The 26,586-nt window shown below is 36.1% G+C and overlaps 2 protein-coding genes and 1 pseudogene across 4 annotated transcripts; 2 read left to right on the top strand and 1 right to left on the bottom strand.

Moving 5' to 3' along the window:
• Positions 1-4,320: 4,320 nt before the first annotated feature.
• On the bottom strand, positions 4,321-7,024 carry LOC111986855 (probable inactive receptor kinase At2g26730; annotated as a pseudogene).
• Positions 7,025-9,510: 2,486 nt separating this feature from the next.
• Positions 9,511-21,478, top strand: LOC111986873 (DNA repair protein UVH3). 3 transcript variants are annotated; one of them, XM_024018555.2, is made up of 18 exons: positions 9,511-9,687; positions 9,788-10,038; positions 10,856-11,025; positions 11,118-11,247; positions 11,492-11,569; positions 11,813-11,988; positions 12,076-12,211; positions 12,945-13,022; positions 13,135-13,188; positions 14,324-14,508; positions 14,717-16,469; positions 17,224-17,418; positions 17,963-18,048; positions 18,306-18,600; positions 18,696-18,832; positions 19,398-19,482; positions 19,724-20,263; positions 20,498-21,478. In XM_024018555.2, the coding sequence occupies exons 1-18, from the start codon at positions 9,600-9,602 to the stop codon at positions 21,209-21,211; spliced, it is 5,151 nt and encodes a 1,716-aa protein (XP_023874323.1). In that variant the 5' UTR covers positions 9,511-9,599; the 3' UTR covers positions 21,212-21,478. The 3 variants fall into 3 exon arrangements, with proteins under 3 accessions (XP_023874323.1, XP_065638415.1, XP_023874324.1); XM_065782343.1 differs by lacking the exons at positions 9,511-9,687; positions 9,788-10,038; positions 10,856-11,025 and having other exon boundaries at positions 11,147-11,247; positions 11,478-11,569; XM_024018556.2 differs by lacking the exons at positions 9,511-9,687; positions 9,788-10,038; positions 10,856-11,025; positions 11,118-11,247; positions 11,492-11,569 and having other exon boundaries at positions 11,876-11,988; positions 12,084-12,211.
• A 186-nt stretch (positions 21,479-21,664) lies between these two features.
• Positions 21,665-24,649, top strand: LOC111986874 (WAT1-related protein At4g15540). The gene is made up of 7 exons (XM_024018557.2): positions 21,665-22,053; positions 22,155-22,217; positions 22,343-22,459; positions 23,041-23,275; positions 23,438-23,596; positions 23,764-23,915; positions 24,093-24,649. The coding sequence occupies exons 1-7, from the start codon at positions 21,860-21,862 to the stop codon at positions 24,229-24,231; spliced, it is 1,059 nt and encodes a 352-aa protein (XP_023874325.2). The 5' UTR covers positions 21,665-21,859; the 3' UTR covers positions 24,232-24,649.
• The last annotated feature ends 1,937 nt before the right edge of the window (positions 24,650-26,586 follow it).

The following is a 26,586-nucleotide window of genomic DNA, read 5'->3' as shown; positions in this document are numbered from 1 at the left end:
CAAAAGATCCATTTCCTATGCCTCGAATAGATCAGTTGGTGGATGCAACGGTGGGTCATCCTCGGATGAGCTTCTTGGATGCCTTTTAAGGGTATCATTAGATATCACTTGCCCTGGACAATCAAGAAAAGACAGTTTTTGTCACTTCCATTGGAAACTACCACTATAAGGTGATGATGCCCTTTAGCTTAAAAAACACAGGGTTTACCTATCAAAGGATGATGACGAGAATGTTTGAACCGCAGTTGGGCAAAAGTATTGAAGTCTATATAGACGACATGGTGGTGAAGAGTGAGGTGTTGTCCAAGCATGTAAGAGATCTTGGGAACATTTTTGAAATCTTGAGGAAGCACAAGTTACGCCTTAACGCTTCCAAATGCTTTTTTGGTGTGGGGTCAGGCAAATTTTTGGACTACATGGTTACTCATCGTGGAATTAAAGTTAACATCGATCAGATTAAGGCGATCAAAAACTTATAACCACCTCGGAACCCAAGGAAGTCCAGAAACTAACTGGAATGACTGTTGCCTTGAACCGATGTATTTCTTGATTTGTGAATAGGTGTAGACCCTTCTTCCTACTGATGAATAAGTGGAAGGGATTTGAGTGGACCGAGGAGTGTGCCTTAGCCTTCCAGTAGCTTAGTCATGCCTAGGTCCTTGGACCAGGCGCTTTGGGGAAGTTAACACTCTGTGACATCTTTACAAGTGTTTAAATGAGAACCTTAGTCATGCCTAGGTCCTTAACACTCTGTGACATCTTTACAAGTGTTTAAATGAGAACCTTAGTCATGCTTAAGTCCTCGGACCAGACGCTTTGGGGAAGTTAACACTGTGTGACATCTTTAGAAGTGTTTAAATGAGAACCTTAGTCATGCCTAGGTCCTCGAACCAGACGCTTTGGGGAAGTTAACACTATGTGACATCTTTACAAGTGTTTAAATGAGAACCTTAGTCATGCCTAGGTCCTCAGACCAGATGCTTTGGGGAAGTTAACACTCTGTGACATCTTTACAAGTGTTTAAATGAGAACCTTAGTCATGCCTGATCCCCTGAATCACATACTAAAGGAAAACTAACACTGTGATACCTAGTGGTCTTTTGTTTAGTGTCAATACAAATCAAAGGTCGTACCCAACTCCATGGATCAATGATTTTGTGTAAGTAGAAGTCTTTATTTATTTAAGTAATGGGTAGGTTCAGTTCTCAATACAAATATGTGGTAAACCTATCTGTTGCTGGTATTTTATCAAATTACTTAGATTGATTAGCAGTAGGTTATTGTTAGCTTTTAATAAAGACAAGCAGCGTCAGTAGCAGTCATGGGATGCACAAAACAGTAAATTCACACGTGTGAACCAGAGAAATAAATGGTCTTGTTTCTTAAAAATCAAAACCCCACTTTTTCTTTCTTCGGATGAGAGGGAAAAACTGGAGTTTTGAGGAGGTATTGTAGGGATAAAGGCCCAAAATCATATATTGGGTCTTAAGCTTTGTCTGGGAACGTTAATAGGTCCGAGGAGGGATAAATAGTTATGAGAGATTTCAGTTTGGAGTCTCTTAAGTAAGGAATGAGTGGGAGGCAGTCCAAAGTGGAACTCCTCCTCGGATATGATGAATGTAGCTCAAGTACGTATTCCAACAGCTAGAGTGACCCTCTAAGAAGCTCCAATGATTGAGACGTGCTTCATGAACATATAAGAAGGAAGGGAACCCAAAAATATCTAAGGGAAAGCTACTACCACCATATTAAATGCACTGTAGCTACTTTTCTGATTGTATTTATGTGGAGAAAATTCCTAAACAGTATTGACTTGACTACCACAACTCACAAAAAGGCAGAGGGGGTGTCAGATGGGACGAACACTCAAGTAAGGGCTTAAATCATCAACATGTGTAGGATCAACATGGTCCAAAAGGAGCAATATAATATGAGAGACCCTCCATAAGAGAGGGATCAGAAAAATAGAGAGAAAGTATACTATAGCAATCAAAATTGCACTTGTACTCTGTTTAGTTGATTTATATGAACACTTGCCTCCTCAAATATGAAGTTCATTCATATCAGTACTTCTTATTTGTGCTTGATTGTCATCCAATTCCAAATTAGCCGTTGTCCAATTCATTAGGGTTTAGTTCTTTGACCCACTCTCTACAAATTCATTGTTTTGGGGTTTTTGAGCCTAAGTTCATTCATCCTGGATTGAGCCCCAAATTTGGTCCTTACAAGATATATTAATTAAATTCTCTTAAAGCTAATGAGTTTTATATGGCAAGGAAATTGAATATTAAAGAAAACAATAGACATTAATATCTTAAATGAGTGTTGGTACAATTTTAAAAATAAAAAAAAAATTGAGGTGGGTCAATTAAGTAAAATTTATTCACAATTTAAAATTTTGATTAATAAAATGAAAAGTGCTAAGTCCGCAACATCATAACGCTTTCATAACAAATTATAGGTAGTTAGTTATTATTGGTTTTAATTTGAATGTACTACTAAACTTATTTTTATACCTCAATAATAACAACCTATAATAATCTACTATTTGTAATTTATTGTTAGTACTAGTTTGGAGATTGGATAATACTTTCCTAAATAAAGGGAAGCACTATAGCATTTTTCCTAAAATGGGAAACAAAAGGGAATATGATATGAGAGTATTTTTGGATATTTCTCCTTAAATTGTGGTCTTAACCTAAAATAGGAACTTGATGCTAATGCTCAAGTTGTTTCTAAATAGTTTTTTGGTACTCTCAGAGCACGAAGAGTGATGCTCACTCCTTTCACATTTATGGTAGGATCCACTCATTAAATTTATAGTGGGGTTTACAATGAATGTAAGAGGAGTGAGCACTGTTTATCTATGCTCAGGAAGTATCTAAGAATTTTCTGTTGTTTCTGATGATTATTTGTATGAAATTATTTAAAATCTCATTGTAACGATAAATGTACATTATTAAATGTTGGGGTTTGATTCAAATATTATTTATGGTCTAGCATGTGGGAGATTGTGCCCTTGGTTGGTCACGAGATGTTTTGCATTGGTTAAGTAGACATCTTCTCATAGTTGGATATTATGAGTTGGTCAAGTAGAAAAGCTAATAAAAGTTTTGACTAACTAAACCTAAAGATGCAGCTTATCCCTGTTCAAGTTATCCATACCATTTAGCAATATTAAAGACACAAAACATTTCACAACTTTTTTAAATAAAAAATTATTGACACGTAAGTTACCAAGTTGTCAATGATGTACATCTTTTTTCCATTGACTCACATGCCACTTTTACACCAATTATGACCCCCTTTTTTTTTTTTTTTTTAGAATTGACACCAATTATGACCTAATAACAATTCAAAGTCGTGAATTAAATTTTTGTGTCAATAGACTTATTATTATTATTAATATCAAAAGGGAAAGTTTAAAATATGTTAGTACAAAGGAGAGGGATCATTGAAATCACAAATTTTGGGTTTGGTAACCCCTAAAAGATCCCACTCAACAGATTGTACAAAATGGGTAGACAGTCTCTCCCTGTATACAAAAGCTCTCTGTCTAGTCTTCCCCTATTAGTCAAAAAGTTAGCACACAGTTTTTATTTTATTTTATAAAATACAAAAGTCAGTACATGAATTTGCCTCTGTAAACATCAACCAAATTGTTATTATTATTAAAATGTTCAGCAAATAAATCTAATTGCAATGGGTCAAATTTGAAAATTATTGTTGAGTATACAATCTGACCTGAATCTTTCATGTAGTCCTGGTTTCAATGTAGTTGTCGCTTACACGTAAAAGTGTCCGATGTTGCGAAGTTTGAACCAAGGCAAAGTTCAAAGCCAAAACTAAACCATATAAATTAGTCAATGCAGCAGTCTCAACTAATATCATGTGTAAAGAACTGAACTCTTATTTCACTCTTTGAGATATACTAGTAATATACATGACAGAAAATTAGTCATGAAGTTTTGCTCACTCCATTGACATTATCTGACTGTTACCATTCGAAATTTCACATCTACAAATCTATTTAATTATACCAACCTTCATTTTCTTTTTGGATGTCAAGAGCCCCTTTTGATTTAAGGCTACAACAACAACAACAACAACAACAAAAAAGCCTAGTTCCAAAATTTTGAAACCTATTATGGATCATTAACAGATTAGTTAAAGTTAGCCTTATGATTTAATAACATTTCTTAATTCTTCCCATCTGAAAAACTTGAGTTTGAATCCTCCTTGCCCACTTGATGTAAAAAAAAAAAAAAAAATCAATCATTCTTCACATCACAGCAAATGGCAAAATGCTAGTAGATGCGATCATTTCCGGCCAAATCTATATCCAATCCAATCATTAATGTTGGCATAGCCTAAAGCAAGACAATATTAATAATTAATATCCAGTGACAATAATAATAATATAGCTATCAAAGAAAGAAATTTGTTCATAGAGTTAGCCAGTTTTATGAGAGGAGAAAGTGTCATTTGAGTTATTAACTCATTGGTTGCTCAGCTTAAATGTTTATTGAGAACAATAGTGACTTGAGTTCTTTTCAAGTTAAATATTTAATAAGTAGGAAAACTTTGTCAAAGTTAAGTAACAATGTATTGAAAAAATCCCACCTCTACATAAATTGTTATTGAAAGGATGCTTAATATATTATTTAGCTGATTACTTAATTTTTTGATTGCTTACAGAAACATGAAAATATTTACTGGCCAAGTTATGGTGACTTATTATAGTCATAGACCAACCTAAGATTTCGATAAAAATGCAAATTTCGAGAAACATGTTCCATTATGCAGCATCTGCAAACTTTATTTCTTGGTTTGTTGTGATATGATCAAATAGGTTTTATAACACAGTTATTAATATATGAGAAAAAAAGCAAGCATTACTTTCAAGTTATTAATTGAAAAATACAAATATGTTGCATACAAAGATCTGCTACTTTTACACTCGCTACTACATTGAAATCTAGGCATGAAAAAAAAAACATGAGTCTTCCTGTTGAACAACTGAGTGAACCCAATCTGCTAAGTCAACTCCTTTGTTCTGCACCATTTTCCCAGTAAGTAGCTCTTGAAGAATAACACCAAATCCATTAATGTCCCCATTGAAGTCTCTAGATGCACTGGTCCCAGTAACAATGGCAAAAGATGAGCCATATTGATCGCTATCCACAGCCATAAGACCAAATTCACTTATGCAAAGCTCCATGTTCTTATTCATCAAGATGTTGGAAGATTTCAAGTTCCCATGAACAATTCTATATTCTTTTAGTTCCTGATGCATGAAGGCTAATGTGTCGGCAATGCTGGCTGCAACACCAAGTCTGCTTGCCCAATCAAATGCTTCTCCCATTTGGTTGTTTCCTGAAATGTAACATATGGTACCTCAGAAGCCTTCAAGATAAAAATTAAAAGAGCATTTTAAGGTGTTATAAGGGTGTTACAATCAATCTAATATAAGAAAGGATTGTTCATAAAAGTTTTCCTACATAACTGCAACGTATTCCATTAATCATGCGGTTTAACATAAAAGATACAATAATATTGCAATTTTTATATTTACCATGGAGAAGCATGAATAGACTTCTATTTTGCTGATATTCATAGACCAAAAGCTTCTCATATTTGGAACAATAAAAGGCAAGAGCGGGCAGTATATTTCGATGCTTCACTTGGTCAATCAGTTTCATCCTCTGCTCAAACTCATTGTTTGAAATTTCCTAGTCCTTAATCCTTTTGACAACCAGGGTTATCCTATGATACCTCAATTTAATTGATTGTGTGATGTGTGTGAGTGTGTGATGAGTCCCACATCGGGTATGTACTAGGTAGATCTGAACTTTATTAACAACTACAAAAAGCCTCAATTGTAACTAGTCATTTTAAGGTATAACGCAGATGTGGCTAGCACTTTTTCTTAGGCCATTACAGATGTTATCAGAGCTTGGGTCGTTACACATCTCATTCCCAAACATGACCTTATAGAGGGTCTCATGCTTTCCTCTTCCAAGCAACTCGGCTGGAGCACTGAGTAAGTCCTCAAATTTTAGTGGACTACCATTGAGTTTAAAACCAATGCACTTTCACTTGAATTACCTGTATTTTCTGACCTGCTCACACTTGATTTGTACTCAGTTGATGTAGGGGCAAGCTTGCTGACACGATCATCAACAACTGCTACCTTGTTTACTGCCTCAAGTCCCTCAACCCTCTCTTTTCTCTTTTTCAATTTGCACAGCTTGAAAATGATTAACACGAGACAAGCAAAGGCCAACACAACATAGTCTGTGTACATAAGAGTCTGATCTTTTGACTTACTCTTTGAATTGTTGCCACCATTTAATGGGAGAGATGGACATTCTTTTGACAATGGTTGTCCACATGATTCAGGATTGCCTGAGAAGCCGCTATTGGAGAAACGGCCTCCTACATCTGGAATTGGGCCGCTGAAGTTGTTGTTGGAGACATTGAACTGATCAAGATTGGAGAAATCAAACTTGGGTATCTACCCACTTAGCTGGTTGTCTTGAGCAAGGAACATAGTGAGACCAGAAATTCTGGACAACTCTGGCAAGTCACCAGAGAACTTATTGCGTGAAATATCAAGTCTTTTCAGATTCCCTAGCATGGCGAACGAATTGGGAAGGCTTCCAGAAAATTGGTTACCACTTAAGTATAAGTGAGTGAATTGCTTGCATTTTGCAATTTCAGATGAGATTCCTCCACCAATATTGTTGCCATTAAGAAAAAAAGCAGCAATAGATGCAGCAAGGGCTTGTGTGCCACAAAGAGAAGTGGCATCAAGAGTTCCGTTAAGATTTAAGCCAATAAGAACTAGCTTTGTCACAGAAGTATTTTTTTGATCACAGGTAACACCACGCCAATGTCTCTTGCAAGGATCTAAGGATGAGTTCCAACCTAAACTGACACCAAGTTGGGCATTATTGTTAGCGAGTTTTGCTAGGAAGCTTATAAGTGAGGTCTTAATCTCTTCCTCTACAGAATATGACATGTGGAGGAGTAGAAAAAAGGAAATGAGGATCACCCAGATGGAAACTTGATTCATTTTTGTGTTGTGATATGAGATTTGATGCAAACAGGTCTAGAGAATGGCCTTGTTGGGAAAACTTGGAGTTATTAATATGGGACAGTTTTTGAACATTTGGGATATTGTGGAACTAGGAGGAAATTCCTATGTCAAGTACTTGCTGTCTTGCTAGAATTAGTTATGGAGCCAATTGATTGATTCTACAATGAAAATTTTATATGTGCATTGTTTATGGTTGGCACTAAATGGTTAAAGGATAGGCCATTTGAATCGAGCCACAATTGAATATATGGAGCCAGGCCAGCCGGCAACTACAGACTGTTATAAAATGACATTTGCATTACTTTTTTAAAATGGATTGCCATTCTTGAAACATTATACTAACAATGATTTTGTCCTATGTAACTAGTTTGATGCTCTCCTAGTCAATAGACATTGTTTGTGGAGGTGACCATTTCAAAAAAGCTTAGGCCTAACAACTACTAGCTTCATTAAGTTACTACGATCCAATAAGCAATGAATGATCAAGCTTGGTGAAAAGGCCATAACCATAGTTTTGTTTGATCTTATTTAATGTACAAAACCAATATTATACATGTGTAATTTATCTCCAATTAACTGTTTACACATAAAGCATATAGATTAAAACAATCATTAAGCTCTTATACCTTTCAAGTCAAAACTATCACACATAATGATAAAGAAGGCCATCACAACGACTGGACAATTTTGGTTTTAGGGCAGTTTGAGTTCAAGAAATTCAAAGCATTTGACAGAGATTAGCTCATAGTGAAACTAGCATATCCCTATCTAGTTCCATTTCTAAAAGTGAATCTTGTCCTTGTGTTTACACGCTTTTTATCCCCCACGAATCTCAAGTAAATAATCCGTAAATTACTCATCAAACATCACATTCATCCTTGTCTTTACAAGCATTTCAGCCCCCGCTAATGGCAAGCAAATAATCCATGAATTACTTATCAAGCATGACCTTAAATACTGCGGTATAAAAGTGTATTAACCACTAAATTATTCTTTGTAAGTTGGTGTCAGGGGTTTGTAGACCCAGTTTTATGAAAAACTAATGGAACTACTCGTCTCAAAGTAAAAATCATTGGGGTGGGAACTTTCCCAAAAAGCAAATTCACCGAATAAAACCTTTACCTAGACTCTACAACCTGTATATAGCTTACAAAGAAAACCTTTCATGCACCAGAATGTCTAAACTCTTCAATTATATGAATTGCCTTAACAAATGACACACCCGTGGTCATGACTAGAATCTTCGAGCAACTTCAAGAGCTTCTTGAAGGTTTGCTTCACAGTGGTGTTTTGGCTTTAACTTTTTCAGCAACTTATTCAGATTTACTTGAAAGTTTCCAATATGGTTGAATTAAGAAAACTTGGTTACACAAACCTGAGTCACACAAAATGAGTGTTTCTCTCTCTAAAAATCTTTTCTAAAAATGGCTTATAATGTCTTTTAAATAATGCAACAAACGGATAGCAAGGCGAGGGAGTCATGTCGGGATAGCCAGATTCAACAAACAAAGGTTTGTTTCCTCGTGGTTGACTGCTGTTTTGAGTTGATAGATAACATTTCCCAAACCCCAATCCACCATTGCTTCTTTTTTCTTGGACTTAATCCACCACTACTTTAGGAAGACTACTCGATTATATACAACTGCTCCTTAAGATAATTCTTCCATGGATAGACCATACTATGATGTCCTTTTACATATCACAGTTCCTGATTTACATTTTTTAATCGAAACTCAAAAGTAAACACAATGCTCTTATGGTCCAATACCATCCATCTATTTACTTTGGGCTTTAATTATGGTGGTCAAAGCCCTTATCTACGCTTAACAACCTCCCCTCTTCCCCAAGTAAACCTCAGAAAGGTGAAAAAGAAGATTACATTTTTATTCCAAAAGGTTTGGGTTGTTTTCGTTTTAAACGTTTACAATTCAAAATTTTCATTTTATCATTTCATGTTTTATTCTATTTTTATATTGAACACGTCATTCATTTATATTAATATTCTGATTTATTAGGAATTAAATAAATACCATTCTTTAAAATTAAACGGTAAGTCCAAATTTTGCTAGTAATTTATTTATTAAGTACTAAAGAATTACGGTCGCGTTTTCTCAAAAAAAGAATTACTGTCACGTTACCATATAATGCCATATACCACCAAATTACTAACAAAAATGAATAATACAAGACAAAAATAAAAATTTTGAAATGGAAAAGATCAAAATGAAAACAAGTATAACATATTTGCGTATCATGATTAATGTCTCAAATCTAGTCTAGTATATAATCGTCATTTACTTGCTTCTTCAATCATGATTGGCGCAAGCCAACCTCCTATACTTGACGACAGTGTCTTAAATCCTAGTACCAACTTTACATGCACATTTCAACGACGTCGTTTGTAACATCTTCAGTTTACTTTTCATTTGGTCTTTGACAAATGATTAAAAGGTCTTGGCGGTAATGTCCAAACTGAAAAATCCCAAAAAAACAAAACATGGGAGTGCACGGTCTCTGGGAACTACTGGCCCCCGTGGGCCGCCGCGTGTCCGTCGAAACCCTCGCCGGCAAAAAGCTCGCCATCGGTACCCCCTAACCCTAACCCTAACCCTAACCCTAACCCTTAAACCTCTTAATTAATTAATTAATTAATTAATCAAAATTAATGTTTTTGAGAAATTGCAGATGCGAGCATATGGATGGTACAATTCATGAAGGCGATGCGAGACGAGAAAGGCGAGATGGTACGGAACGCACATTTGTTAGGGTTCTTTCGCCGAATTTGCAAGCTCTTGTTCCTCAGAACCAAGCCCGTTTTCGTCTTCGACGGCGCCACCCCTGCTCTCAAGCGCCGCACCGTCATCGCCCGCCGCAGGATCCGCGACAAAGCCGTCGCTAAGGTCCGAAAGACCGCCGAGAAGTTGCTCCTCAATCAGGTCAGCTTTTCATCACCGCTTAGTTTGTTACTTGATTAGTTCAACTCTCATTCTGCTGAAGTCTCTTAGTTTTGATCGGATGGTTCGCATATTTTTTTAATTTTGTTGCGAGCCTCGTTCGAGTGTATGACTTCAGATAAAATAGAATGGAGGAAAAGAATTCGCGTATTTTTGAAATTTGTTGAGAGCCTCGATTGAGTGTAGGAAAAGAATGCGTGTGGCCGACTCTAACTAATCTGTTGAGGATTTATAGCTGATTTCAAAATTTTGGGATTAGGGCTTGTTGTTGTGAGCCTCGTTTGTAATTTGATTTGATAGGTTTTGGATTTAGAAAAGAAAAAAGGTGACTTTTTGCGTTTTGCGATGGACATTATGTGGAATTTGAAATGTTGCTTTTTTATTCGTGGAATTCTCTCTGTGACTGGTTTTGTTGTGACTTGTGAGCCTCATTTGAATGTTTTTTGTTATTCTATGTATTTGGTTTTGGTTGTAGAGAAGTCGGCTCAGTGTTTAGTGATGGACAATTTACATGCTTCAGTGTTTTCGCTAGGACTCTATGGTTTTAGTAATGGAAGTAATTATGAACAATGTAGAGTATTTTAGGAGGATTTCGTTTTTCAGTCTTCGTTGGACTGGTGAGATAATTCGGGATATGAGATTAGATTTAATCTTAGATTCTAATTTTTGTTGCACAAGGTTTTTCAAACAAAAAAAAAAAAGGTCTGTGCCTGAGAACATCATTTCTAGAAGATCATTGGATTAAAGAGAGGGTATAGGTTTGAGTTTTTAATGTTGATTTCTTGGTTCTCGTTTACAGCTCAAGGCAATGAAGCTGAAAGAACTAGCAAAGGATATTGAGAAGCAGAAGCAGAAGAATGATCCCAAGGGTGAGACAATTTTGTCAGATCAAACCAACATGAAGGGCAGTCAGTCAGAAAGGAATGATAGTGTTTCTGGGAGTTTCAATCAGGAGAAGCTAGATGAAATGTAAGCTGCTCCCACGATTTATACTTATGAGGCTATCTTTCAAATATGTGGTTTTTATGATTTTTGTTGACTGTTTGAATGGATTTATTTAGGCTGGCAGCATCTATTGAAGCAGAGGAACGTAGGAGGTTTGCTAACAATGCATCGACATCCTCTGCTGCTGCTGCTGCTGCTCTTCCTTCTGAGGAGGAGGATGGCAGTGATGAAGAAGTGATGATACTGGTGAGTTTATGCTCTGTAGGCTCTAAATTATTACCTACTGTTATTAAAGTCTACATAGATATTGCCAATCATGGTTGTACACTATACTTGGTCAGGATGGCTTAATCAATTCCCCTATTTGGGATAGTCTGTCTTTCATCGTGTTGTGAGGTTTCTAAGTCTGAGTGCTAATAGATGCACATGTTCTCTTCTTGGCCTATATTGTAAATATTTTGGGGGTTATTGCATAGAATTTATTGTGCAGCCACCAGAGCATGGTGAAGTTGATCCGGCTGTGTTAGCGGCTTTACCTCCATCGATGCAACGTGATCTTCTTGTTCAGGTTGGTGTCCTTATATACATTGTTATGGGGTTCGTGGTAGGTCAAATATATTGCATTTTCCTTTCTTCTAATGTTGTCTTCCAATAGCTTGCTCTACATTGTTTCAATATATTATTCAGAATAGTGAAAAAGAGTCCTTTTTATCAGCCCATCAGCATCTCTATTTTAATTTGTAGCCTTTTTGTCTGATTCTATTTATTTATTTTCTTGGATGGGTTTTTTGGGGGTTATTTGGTGTAACAGCTCAAGGGAAAGAAGATGAAAAATTTGACAGTGGATGTTGAGAACCAGAGACAGATGAAGGATGATGACTCCAAGGGTAAGAAGATTTTGTCAGATGAAATTGATGTGCTTGCTTATACTCCAAACAATGATGATCTGGTATCGAGGAGTGACAATCAGGAAAAGCTAGATGAAATGTAAGCTGCCTACATGGTTGTAGTTTACAAGGGTAATATAAGGTTTTATAAAACCTTTTTATGATTGTTTCTAATGAGTAAATTTAGGTTGGCAGCATCTATTGCAGCAGAGGAAAACGGGATGTTAGCTAACAATGCATCTGAATCTGGTGCTCCTTTTCCTTCTGAGGATGAGGATGGCAAAGAATATGAAGACGAAGATGAAGATGAAGAAATGATGCTGGTAAATTTCTGCCTGGTGGACATTTGGGGTTATTACCATTTGTTATTACAGTTGATGACATACTGTGTATTATGGTTATTGGGGAATGGAAATAAGATTATCACCTGCCTCTGTGGGTATGGGTTTTGAGCTTATTTTGGGGGTATTGGATATGCTTGAAATGGGTCTTATTTCTGCGTGAATCAAACATTAGTAATGGGCTGTATGGGAACAAGATACTGTCACACTATTACCATATCTGTCAGACAAACACTTGTGATTATGGTTGGTTTGTACTATTATGTCATGGTAGCTTTCTCAACACCCATAGTTAGGAAATAAAGACTCTCTTTGGAGTTTAGGTTTAGGCCTCAGTGTTAATCTTAACTTGAACTCTACCTGTGTTTATACTTAGTATCATATATTTTGTCCATAGTTGGTCCCAATCTCAAGAAAAGGAGGATGGTTGGGGTAGGTTGATGGCTATTGTAAAATTTATTCATTCTATTGTTAATGGATCCATTACAGATAATTGTTGGGGTGTCCCATATGACTTTAGATAGAATAGAATAAAGGAAAAAAATACATGTGGTCGACCCTTGCTACTCTGTTGAGGATCCATAGCCGACCCCAAAATGTTGGGACCAAGGCTATGTTGTTGTTGTTTGTTTTTTTTTTTTTTTTAAATATTTTCTTGCCAAACTTATTGATCTATATTATATATTGTTGGTTATTGCATTGAATTATTTTGCAGCCTGCAATGAATGGTGAAATTGATCCAACTGTTTTAGCTTCTTTGCCTCCATCAATGCAACTTGATCTTCTTGTTCAGGTAAGTGCTTCGTATATATTGGTAATTAGTTCTTCTCAGCACAGGCAGTTTGGCTTTAACCTCCTCAATATCCTCTTTTTTTGGACATTTATTATTGATGTCCTCTATGTAGATGAGAGAAAGATTGATGGCAGAAAACAGACAAAAGTATCAGAAAGTCAAGAAGGTTGGTTCTAGAATGCCTTCATATGTATATCTGGTTCATGTTAAAGTATATTCCAGGTTGCAAATATGGCATACTCTACCACTAACTAATAGAAGTTGTCTGCTGTTAAAACCAGTCAGAACGTTATTCAGATGAGAAATGCATTTTGGCTTGCAATTGATTGATTGGAATTGCTGGGATGCACTGATACTTAAGTACTGTAGTGGTGACGTGGGAAACCCTGCTTAATATTCCCCTAATCCCCCTTAAGTGCACTTAAATGGCAATGGTCCATGTCTGAGTTTACAGCAAAGTAGTGCAAACTAAATGCAAAGAAGCAGTGTCACTAATAACAATGCATAACTATTAATAAAATTTCCTGGTCTCGTAGGTAAGACTATGGAGTAGGAAAGAAAAAACTTGATTATTTTGCTAATTTCTTGCTTAAATTTGAAGTGTCTATGGCTTATCTTATGGTGAAATTTTATAAAAAGTGAATGATAAAAGTGTATGTGGAAAGAAGTAATGCTTCTAGGTGGCATAGGGTGGTTTTGGTTGAGTTCATAATGTACACCTAAGACTTCTGTGCTATGTTTGTTGATTTAGTGTTTGCACCTTTAGAGAGGAAATGAGATTCTAGTAGTACTGGAAGTTATTGATTGTGTTAAGCGTTCTATTTTTTGTATTGATTTTTTTGTTATTTAAAATTTTTTATGTGTAATTGATTTGGGAAAAGAATTGTTAGTTCAGGAAACATATCATGCATACTTATGTCTAATTAATTCTGTAATTATCAGTTTTTCCATTATTAGAACTCTTTATTTACACAAGGCATACTTTGGTGATACTTGGATTTTTTAGAATTCTTGAAATAAAGCAACATGTAAGGTTCCAAAGTCTTTTAGCACAGATTATTATCTCATTTGATTGTATCCTCCTCACCCCATTAGTACTAGTAGGATATCAGTTGTGTAAATGTATTATATAAGTTATATATTAAACGTGTCCAAGGTTTGGCTATTATTTGGAGGTCTCTCTCTATAATCTCATGGGATCTGTTATCTTTATCATATCGAAGAAATGTTTACTTGCTTATTTTTGTAATTTGAATCTTTTGGATGTCATCTTATTACTGGTGCTTTTCTTGTACATTTAGGATCCTTCAAAGTTCTCTGAGCTGCAAATTCAAGCTTATCTTAAAACTGTTTCTTTCCGTCGGGAGATAGATGAAGTGCAGAAATCTGCTGCAGGGAGGGGAGTAGGAGGTGTACAGACTTCTCGGATTGCATCTGAAGCCAACAGAGAATTTATCTTCTCGTCATCATTTACTGGTGATAAACAGTGAGTAATTATCTGTTCAATATTTTGTTTGTTAATTATGCATGATATGTAGCGTGTACCTGTTTAAAAGTTGAAACTCATTTAATTTTGTAATTTAGTGAGGTTGAGTTTTTTTCTTTGGTGGGAGGGATGGTGGGGGTGGGGGAATTATTTTTCTTTCATTAGATTAATGACTTTTGTTCACCTACAACATACTTAAATGTCTCAGAGCTCTTACATCAGCCAAAGAACAGAGAAATGTAGATAAGAAACAAGATACACAGAGAGACTGCCCTTCTCAAGATTCAACCAATAATATAGCATCTACTAGTAAATCTGATACCGTGACTAGTTCATTAGAGGGGCTCAATGAATCTACAACAGTTTCTGATGACAATATTGAGACATTTCTGGATGAGAGGGGGCGTTTTCGTGTTAGTAGAGTACGAGCCATGGGGATCCGTATGACCCGTGATATACAAAGGAATTTGGATTTGATGAAAGAAATTGAGAATGAGAGTGCAAATGCGAAAAAGATTGCAAATACTCGAACTATGCTCAATAGAAGTGAAATTAGTCTTCCAGTAAGTTTTCCTAGTGAAGGTCAGTCTTTAGAAACTTCACATGACAGAAATAGTGAATCTGTTGATTTGAATCAGAGAAATGAGGAATCCATGTTAAAAATTGATTCTTCCATAGAGATATCCTTTGAGGATGAGGGGGATAACAAATGTCTTGATTGTGATGATGATCTATTTGCTCATTTGGCAGCTGTAAATCCAGTAAGAATCACTACTGACAATATCCTGTCAAGGAAGCAACCTTCTAATTCTGATTCAGACTGTGACTGGGAGGAAGGAATCATCGAAGGGAAAGGTAACAATTTTTCTAATGATGTTAGAGGGGAAATTACACCCTCCCTTGAGGAAGGTGACGTTAATGATGAGAGTGAGGTGGAATGGGAGGAAGGAGTTTGTGACTTCCCTAAAAGCATCTCCTCTTGTCAAGCTGAATCAAGAATAGTTTCTAAAGGTTTTTTGGAAGAAGAGGCTGATATGCAGGAGGCAATAAGGAGGAGTCTTGAGTATGCAGGGGATAAGGAAGCTAGTCTAAATATGCCTCAAGATGAGAACATTTCCGCAGAAAATGTTCATGAAGGTATTGGACTCTCTGAACAAAAAAACAATGTGGTTAAGAAGCTTCTGCTGGAGGAGAATGGAGCTAAAAAAAATGAATCATTTTGTGAAATTGTGGATGGAGTGGAGAAGCCAGATAATGTGGCTGGAATAACTGTCTCAGAAGCCATTAATTCTTCTGGGAGTCAGTCAAACTCATCTGTGGCTTATAATTCTGATCACTCTGGAATGCTGATAAATAAGCCATGTGAACCCTATGTAGGTTCCTGTTCTGAACGATCAATGCAAGATGCAAGCAAGAAGGGGAGTTTGTACAGCAAAATGCCTTGTGCTGAATCTGTGACACCTATGGAAAACGAGGCCCCTGTGATTGCAGAACAACTTTTGGATACATTTAGTGCAGGTGCTAGCTTATCTACTTTTCCTAACAGGGGTTCAGAGGGTAGTTCTCATATTGCTGATGCTATATCTGGTGCCAATACCAATAGCATTCGCATTGGTGATAAGATAAATGACACTGAAGCTGAACCAATACATTTTAATGATGAGGCTGACCCTGCCTTTCCTCTGAAGAAGTTATCCACAAAATACTTAACAAATGACATTGATTTTCCACAGAAGTTGGCTGCAGGAAAAAAATATGACAATCATGCTGAGGAAAGGGAGCAAAACAAGGAAAAAAATCCCTTTGAGGTAAATGAAAATTTGCAGTTCGAAGTCGCAGAGGCTAATTTGGAGGAGGAAATGCTAATTCTAGATCAAGAATATATGAATCTAGGGGATGAGCAGAGAAAGCTTGAGCGTAATGCAGAATCTGTCAGCAGCGAGATGTTTGCAGAATGTCAGGTGTGGCTCCAATTTTTTAGTACTTGAATAATATATATGTGTTCACAATTAACTGGTTAGTAGGACTGGCTTGATTTTCTATATTTTTTTTTTGTGCCTGACATATTATTCACTCATCTCTTAATAACTAATAATAGTGGGAGGGCCAAATTCACTTGTAAAAAAGCAAGTTCATTGCCTACAGCTCATAAAAGGCTTTTTGAACTTTTTTGAATGCTTATTATGCACACTCTATAATGTGTATTTATTTTTGGATGTGGTTGAATTAAAAAATGTGGATTTTGTTGCACTTGATGCATCTTTCGAACATTTAACTTCCTGGAATGAGTTGGAAGGTTATAAGGTACTGTGGGTGCATTTTTGCGCTAGGCCAAGGGTGTCCGTTGTAACCTTAGGCATTTTTGCGATCCCACATCGAAGAAAAGTCCTCCCCCCTTTGCCTTATAAAGAACTAGTGGTACTCCTTTCTCTTCAGCTCATGCTTATAAGGTAGAGGGGGGAGGGAGTTTTCTTCGATGTGGGATCGCAAAAATGCCTAAGGTTACAACGGACACCCTTGGCCTAGCACAAAAATGCACCCACAGGTACATTCTTTCCTTTGCTCATGCATATATTTTTTACTTGGTCAAATAATACTTTTGCATTTGGTTGGTTTTGAGGAATTTTGTTTTTACATTCTGTAAGACCTCTTTTCAGTGAGTTACGGTATTTCTTGGAAAAAGATAAATCCATTTTAATTTTGATGAATCTGCAGGAACTACTGCAGATGTTTGGATTGCCTTATATAATTGCACCGATGGAAGCAGAAGCTCAGTGTGCTTATATGGAACTTGCAAACCTTGTTGATGGTGTCGTGACTGATGACTCTGATGTGTTTTTGTTTGGGGCAAAAAGTGTTTACAAGAATATATTTGATGATCGAAAATATGTTGAGACATACTTCATGAAGGTCTGTTTTTGATGGAGCCTTGTGTCAATTCTTCCTATTATAAGTCCCAAATATATATATATATATTTATTTATTTTATACTTTTTAGAGTATATAATCTTATCTTTGTTTTCAGTTTTCTTTGTCAGGCTTTGTTAGACAAGATTATTTACTTAGAACTCTGATCTTGGAAGCATTTTGTTGCCATTGTTCTTCTAGAAAAGTACTTTTGATTTCTTGATATGGAATTTTTTTGGGGGGGGTGGGGTGGTGAGGGGTTGGTTTTGAAGAAAACCCTTCTGCTTTTATGGTCATTGCTAATTTCATTGATCTGATTCTTTTGCTGTTGGCTTTGTGAGGTGCATATTAAAATATTATTTTGTTCAACTAGAGTGGAGACTTTAATTTTAACCTAGATCCTTTATTTCTTGTTCCCTTCCTAGTGCTATATTTAGTTACTTGGGGTCCCCTTTTCCTTTTTTATTCTTCAATTAAAAAAATAAAATAAAATAAATTATGCAGTGCAGTCTTCTTATATCAATTGTTCATGCATTTTATTTGTCAGGACATTGAGAAGGAGCTTGGCCTGACAAGAGAAAAATTAATTCGGATGGCGTTGCTACTTGGAAGTGATTATACTGAAGGTGTCAGGTAATTATCTGCAGCAGACTTGACTTCTTCTGTGATTGGGAGCTTATGCTAGTCTTTAGGTCAGGTTTTGCCACAGATATCTTTGATTTTTCCATGTTGCAGAAAAATTTTTTTGGGTGAATTTACTTATTATGGTATCTTGTGCTATTGCTCATTGTCATTTATGATAGTAGAAATTAAAATTGTTTATTTGTTTTTGTAAGGGTGCTGAGTTCAGTTGCTAACTTAAGACATTATTCACTGTATTTTGAATGTAGTGGGATTGGCATTGTCAATGCTATTGAGGTTGTAAATGCATTTCCTGCAGAAGATGGCCTCCATAAATTCCGGGAATGGATTGAGTCACCAGATCCCACCATCCTTAAGAAGTTTGATGCTGAAACAGGATCAAGTTTGAAAAAAAGGGGACCTAAAGTTAGTGATGGTTTGAATTGCTCAAAAAGCAATATAAATGATGTGTCTGCATTGGACCAAAACATTTCCCAAGCTCAAGAGCAGAAGCAGACTGTAATTGACATGCAAGACATAAAGCAGATTTTCATGGATAAGCATGTAATTGTCAAGTTCCCTGCCTTTTATTATTTATGGAAGAATTGCAATTTCTCTATTTTTTTAATATGTTATACTCTCTTATCCCCGTTAAACAGAGAAATGTGAGCAAGAACTGGCACATTCCTTCTTCTTTTCCAAGTGAAGCAGTTATCACAGCCTACTCTTCCCCACAAGTGGACAAGTCAACTGAGCCTTTCACATGGGGAAAGCCAGATCATTTTGTTCTTCGCAAGTGAGCTATTTCTTGACTTTTAACTTCTAGGTTTTTTGAATTCCAGCTTTTATGTTTATTATTCTCCATATTTAGATAAAGGGAAAAAATGTGAGAACTTGTCTATAATTTTAGAGATTTACAGCTAGGTTCACTCTGTACTTCTTTCTGTTTCATGAATTGAAGGTGGTCTGTTTACTGTATTCCTGCTAAAGTTATCTACTAGAGTCTTAGTTTAAATGGGAAGTTGTTTTTTTATCATATTAGTTCATGTAATTTTTTGATATTGTAGACATGCTCTAACATATTCTTGGTGAACATGGGGGTAATTTCTTGTGTTGGACTGTGTTTTTTATTGGAGTATGTTCAGTTTGTAGATTGCATGTTTGGACTGATATCTTTATAGATAACTTTATGAAAGCTCATGCCCACTGCTTCCAGTATGTGGTTTCTGGATACATCTGACTATATCATGGCATAGATTATTCGTTGTGTGTTTGACATGTTTTTGAAATGCATGATGATTATTAAATCATTATTTTTATTGTTGTTTTTGTTTTTATTTATTTATTTTTTTTGCGTACAGATTGTGTTGGGAAAAGTTTGGTTGGGGTAGCCAGAAGGTGGATGAGTTGATAGTACCTGTTCTGAAGGAGTACGCAAAACATGAGGTTAGGGCCTCAAGCATTCTCTCTCCCCACCCTCTCCTCTCTTGCTCTCTGTGTCTCTCTCACATGTTCACGCAGGCAGTCTTATCTAGCATCACCTAATACTAAATTAAAATTATTTGATGCATATAATCTCAGGGAACTTCATTTTGTTTACTGTGTCATATTCTTAGTTATGGATTCATTCATCTGTCTCTTAATTTGAAGAATGATGCTGATAATGTTTGTTGCTTGTTTGGTGAAGACTCAATTGCGGTTGGAAGCATTTTACACTTTTAATGAACGATTTGCAAAAATTCGTAGCAAGAGAATTAAGAAAGCTGTTAAAGGAATCACTGGAAACCAAACCTCAGAGTTGATGGATGATCCCTTGCATGAGGTTTCTAAAAGTAGAAAGAAAAGAAGAGTAAGCCCTGCTGAACCTGGGGATAAAAACTTTGAAAAGCCTTCAAAGAAAATAAAGGGGAGTGATGATCAGAATCAGAGTAAATATACGGAAAAATCTACACCCAAGCAGTCAAGGAAAAGGAGGAATGTTGGGGAGTCTGTTCCGTCTATAGAGGAGAATCTAGAAACAACTATGGAGGAAGAAGGCAGGGGGAATCGGAACAGAGGGTTGCGTGGGAAAGGAAGAGGCAGAGGAAGAGGGAGAGGCAGGGGAGTAGGACGAGGAAGGGGTAAAAGAAGTTCTGGTTTGGAATCTTGTGAAAGTAGCGAGGATGACAGTAGTGATGAACAAGAAGTTCTTGTGGACAGGATAGAAGGGCCAGGAGAAGTGAGAAGGGTAAGTTACAATCTTTTTAATGCTCCATTAATAATTATGCGGAAATTTCACTATCAAGGAGTTTGTGCCACCATGCCTTCTTTCAAATATACATTGTGCTTTACCATTCAATTTGTATTGTGACCTCAGAAATGTATGCAATTGAAGAGAATAAATTGTTGCAGTATTTTCTTTCTTCCTTTGGCCAACTCTAACAATTATCTTTCTGCATATTGTCCTGCTTGTATCTTTCAGTCAAGGCAATTTCAGAAGCCTGTGAATTACAGTGTGAATGACTTAGAAGCTGATGATGCGGACAAGTCATTAGACCAAAGTGATAAAGGATACTCTGATGAAGAGGCAGTAGAACTAGATCTGTCTTCGGCCCAGGGTGTAAGTGGAGATGCTGCTGCTGTTCATGATGAAAAGAAACAGCATGATTCAGGAGCTCCTGCTCTTGAGGAGCACTTGCATAGAGACAATGTGGAAACGGGTGGCGGATTTTGCACTGACAAATTTGAAATTGGTCGACCAGATGTGAGCCCACATGGCGATTCTTTTGAGGCTGAGTTTTCCAAAGACTACCTCGAAATAGGAGGTGGGTTTTGCTTGGATGAAGATGAGACACAGAATTACCAAGATGGAGCTCATGACCCAACTATGGCTACTGCCTCAGGAAATGCTGAGCTATCCCACTGCTCTGGTTTAATGGATGAAGCAGATCTTTATTGTGGTTCAGTTCAATTTAACTTGGGCCCCAAAGGTGCCTTAAATGAAGCCCAAGATAGTGAGAAGACAGATGCATATGATACCGAGTCCAAACTGGACCATCTAAATGCCTCAAGTAATGATAATAATTCCAAGGAGCATGTGTCTCTGCAGGATAATACTGAAAATGATACTGGGACCACCTCTGTAGGAGGTCTAAGTGCTATGCCTTTTTTGAAAAGAAAGCGAAGGAAGAGCTAAAACCAGTAGATTCAGGGTGTTTTTAGATCAGTTTATTCTCCTTTTGTTTTTATTTATTTATTTTGGTGTATATCACTCTCTATTCCCTCTTTTCATTTATAAGAGCTTATTAGAAATGCAGTTATAATGAGGTCCACCAAGATTGTATTTTTGAGCTTCAGGAGGGGAATTAAAGCTTAAATTTGTACAGAATTGTATATCATTGACAATTTTGAAGAAAACAGATCAATTTAAATATGAAATGATATGAGAATGTTGAATATTTTACATCTGGATCTGATTTGTCACGTGTGTCCAATAAGGTTAGGTATAGTGTGTCATTTGATGTGACGTAAGTTTTGGATTGTCAATGAAATTACAGTTGTGTAGTACAATTTGTCATGTTGAAGAGGAGAGAATCTCGTCAAAATCTCTGTTAATCCTTCTATTTATTAGTTTATTACTGTTCCCACTAATTTTAAACCCATAATCTGCCTCTTCGGGTAATAAACAAGCATTATTTTAAATATGGATGATAATGAGAATCATTACATAATTGATGCCTTTTTCCATTCGGACAAAGGTATATTGATTGCCTGGGGTCTGTCTCTCACCGAAGAGAAATACTTTTGGTGAAAGCGTTTGACAGAGAGAGAGAGAGAGAGAGAGATGGATGTAAATTATTACAAGGATGGAGTACTGCCCTTTGCAGCACTGGTTATGGTAGAGGTTTGCAACGTGGGCATGGTGACACTAAGCAAAGCAGCTATGACAAGTGGGATGAGCAACTTTTCTTTTGTTGTTTACTACAATGCTCTTGGCACCTTCATCCTTTTCCTGTATTACAGCTTCCACCGCTACAGGTTCCTTTTCTTCTCTTAATTCTTTGAGTTTCCCATCAAACACTAAATTTCTCATGTGAATTATGCCCACCAAAAACTGCTTTTTTCTTGTTTATTTGCAGAAGCAGGGGACCTCCTCTCACTTTCTCCCTCCTCTTCAAGTTCTTCCTCCTTGGACTCCTTGGGTAGCACATTCTATTTAAAGCTTACTTTTTTGGATTACTTTTAGGGATTTGGATAATTTTATAGACTTAAGTGACAATTATTTTGAACAGCATATTATCACCAAAAAAAAAAAATTATATTGCAGGATTTGTTTGGAGCAGATTTGTGCTATTGCAGGTATCAAATACAGCTCTCCAACTCTTGCAATGGCTATGGGCAACCTTATTCCAGGTTTTACATTCTTGCTTGCAGTCATTTTCAGGTAAGAAAATAGGATAAGACAATAATGGTATTTAAAATTATGGAAGTTGGGGGATTTTAATTTAATTTATTTTGGGTGGGCAGCAATGTCTGCCGTAGTTGTTTGTTCTGTTGGACCATTTAGTATCTCATGTTTCACTCAATATGAAGGTTGGTATGAAGTTGACTTATATTAGCACAACCATGTTATACATTTCTATTTGTCGTAAGGTTCCAAGAAAATATTTTGTACTTACATAATCATTGGGCTCATTGTATATGTTTGCTGGGCATCATGATCCATGTGATTTATAGATTAAACATAATGTTGTTTTTTTCTCTCTCCTTTTCATAATTGTTTTATACATTTAGTATATCATAGTATTGACAATTATCCCCAAATATATGATGTCAGTTGTATTAATATAATTTTTTAATAAATTATTATTATTATTATTATTATTTTTTCTGACAATAGGATTTGAACTTTGGCTTTATTGGTTAGTTTTGGGTTTCTGGCTACCATGGTTATTTGCTGTTGCCTGTGTGTATTTTATAATTTTTCCCTTCCCCTTTAATCTATCATGTATTACTAATTTCTAGGATGGAAGAACTAGCTCTTAGAAGTACAAGCAGTCAGGCTAAAATTATAGGCACCATAGTATCAATATCAGGGGCATTCATAGTGACTTTCTATAAGGGGCCACCAGTTTTTGAGGCTTCATCCTCTTTGAAGACCTCTCTTCAGCAAAATCTCGCACAAATGTCAAACTGGGTTCTTGGAGGCCTTCTCCTTACAATCACTTGTCTGTCATCTGCAACATGGAACATTTTTCAGGTAATATTAATGTACCTCCAAATTTAACAGCTTACCATCACAAATTTTCAGGTTTTTGTTTTTGGTGGACTATGACAGACCATCTTGCAGTTCTTCATTGTAGTTGAAAAGTAAGATGGGAAGATTAGTTAAAAAAAGTACTGATCTTAATTGCTATTCCAGGCAGCAATTGTTAAGGAGTACCCAGAAAAAATGACCCTTGTCTTTTTCTCCTGCTTCTTTGGGACCATCCAATGTGCCGTTATCTCTCTAATTGCAGAAAGAAATGTAAGTTCTTGGGCACTGCAACCCAGGATTCGAGTGATTGCTGTTATCTATGGGGTATGACAAATCCTTTCCAGCTATATGTTTTAGTACTTTGTAGCAAGTTTGCCCATTTTTTTTCTTTCTATTTTCTACTATGATTCATATGAAAGCATAAGAAATTCTACAAATTGGGTTTTGGAAACATCTCACTTTTTATTGAACGATGATTGACTACAATTCAGGCAATTAGTGGGAGTGTCATCCGCAACAGTGTTTTAGCTTGGTGTTTGCAAAAGAAGGGGCCTGTTTATGTGGCCCTGTTCAAGCCACTAGGCACTGCCATTGCAGTTGTCATGGCAATCATATTCCTTGGTGAAATTCCTCATCTTGGCAGGTAAATTTTAATCTAGTTCATTCATCTTCAAATATAGAGATATTAAACCTTCTTGACCTCTTGTCATCCCAATCATATTCCTGCTAATGACAATATTTCTTTTTGACTCAGTGATGTTCATATTCTTAAATTATATCAACTGAGCATTAATAATGTGCAACTTTGTCATCTTTGCAGTTTGATTGGATCTATTGTAATTGCTTTTGGATTTTATACTGTGTTGTGGGGGCAAGCCAAGGAGAAAGTAACTGTCGGTGACAGCGTTCATTGCTTGGAATCATCCACCCAAAAGACCCCATTCTTGCAAAACACATAATGCAAAGATACAAGAAAGTTTTATAAGAATATCCATACACATTCACCTAATGCAAGCACAAATGTTAAATATCCAACCAACCAGTACGGTACGACCAACAGTGAGTACTTTTTGCTTTTGGCCTACGCGTTGCACTACTTCCACCATCCATGGAATGACAATCGACAGCGAGAAGATAAAGGCTAATGCCGCATAACTAAAATATTATTGCCAATTATTGTACAATTTAGGCATGGTACATGAGAGGAAGCATGGGATCAGAAACCTCATAGGGTAAATTTTTCCTAAAGGTATTAAATATCTATGATATGTTCTGATATTAAAAGTTAATAAACCGAAAAAGTCGTGGCTTGTTCGCCAATGCAGCTTCTTTGTGTATAGTTACAACTTTCAATGTTATAGTTTATCCTTTGGCGTTTTTTCTTTTCCATTTTTTTTACCCCTGCATATTGGTCAAATATCATAAATTACATGCATATTGTGCTAGATTGAAACTATAACTTTGAAAATGACATTTTCCTAATTTTGGATTAGAATTAAACTTATTCCTACATGCCAATAAATCTGGTGAAGGTTGACAAGGCTTGTAAGTTGTAACTGAATACAAATGAACCATCATGAACCACCAGTTCTGTTGACTATTTCCACCAATCCAGCACTAAGTAATGTTTAGGCTTAGGTAGCAGTCCACGTACTACAGTATCATGGTTTGAGAATTAAGCATGAATGAAATTGAGTTTGTTGGCCTCGCTCAGAAATAATTACACATGGCTCGAATTGAAAGGTCTTTATTTCAAAAAAGAAATTCAGAATACACTGAAAAATCAAAGGTGAATACATCTACAACACAAGTACATGAGGCTGGACACTATCTTTTCCAACAGCTACAACCTGAGAAATCACATGAACTAGCTACTCACAATATACACCCGAACTCTATATAGCAAACCCCAAAATCTACAAAATTCATTAAAAAAAAAAAAATCTGCAGAATTCTTATCAGTCTCTAGTGTCATATATAAACACATTGCTTTTACATTTTCATTTGCAGATCTGCATTTCCAAGGGTGGATAATCTCTAAATGATCCCACTGTCCAAAGTTTAATGAGAAAAAAACAATATTTTGCAAAAGCAGAAATATCAAAATTCCTAGTGGTTTCAGTTTTATTGACTTACCACCAGGGTAAAACAAAACAAACTGAACTTGATGATTCCAGCCAACCAGTCAATATGTGTCACCATCTGACCTTTCTCTCAAGCAAAAGCAATGATGGCATTACTGAGAGATATTTATATGAATGAATGGTTTTAATATATATACTATATAGTCCCAAGATTCTAGGATAGGTTAGGAATTCTCAATAGACTAATCAATTTTGATCATATATATTTCTCTATTCGTTGATAGATCCTTTTTCCTCTATAGACCAAGAAGCAAAACCAATAATGCTGCATAGATATAATAGAAATCAGTGAGAGAGAGAGAGAGAGATGGCATAGAACAGTTGTTACGAGGATGTTCTGCCATTTTCAGCCATGGTTTTGGTAGAGTGGACAAAGGTGGTCTTAAACATCTTGTTCAAAGAAGCAAGTTTGAAAGGGTCGAGTTACTATGCCTTATCCACTATTGTTCTTCTTCCCTTGGCCTTTATGATCTTTCACCGGTCTATCTCTTAATTTGATTCTCTATACTGTACACAAAGTTTTGATAAACCAATGAAAAATACTTGCTCTTAAAAAAATTTCTTACTGATTTTTTATATTATATTTTTAGAACTACAGATCTTCCAACATTCAAGTTGTCTGTCCTCTGTAGAATTATCCTCCTGAGAGTACTTGGGAAAGAAAATTATACACAAGAAGCTATTGTTCTTTTAGTTTTCATTTGTAGGAAATGAAAATGGGTTAAAACAAAAGATGAGTATTTTTCTTTTCTTTTTTGAGGTAAGAGATAGAGGGTATTTTTCTAATATTGATTGGTTATGTGTGGGAAGGCAGGTCTGTAACTCAGGTGTGTGGCTATAAAGGCATAAAATACAGTTCACCACTCTTGCTTCAGCCATCAGCAACCTCACACTGGCTTTCACTTTCATACTTGCTCTAATTATCAGGTTTCTTTCATTCTTTCTTATTGTTCATTAGACTTTTATTTTTGTTTCTGTTTATGTCTTTACATAATTTTTTTCTTTTTGAATGAATTAACTTATTATATTTGGTTGCTTGTATTTAATGCAAGTGCACCATTATTTATGTCTCTTATTTCTAGCCATGTACTTGGTGGACAAGAATTGTTAAATCACTGGTTATTTCAATGATTCTTATGGACAACACACCTTCTACTTATGAAAGTCATT

This window comes from Quercus suber, unplaced genomic scaffold (assembly GCF_002906115.3).
Source record: "Quercus suber isolate HL8 unplaced genomic scaffold, Cork oak 2.0 scaffold_2, whole genome shotgun sequence".
NCBI lineage: Eukaryota > Viridiplantae > Streptophyta > Magnoliopsida > Fagales > Fagaceae > Quercus > Quercus suber.
This window is presented reverse-complemented; position numbering and strand designations above follow the sequence as displayed.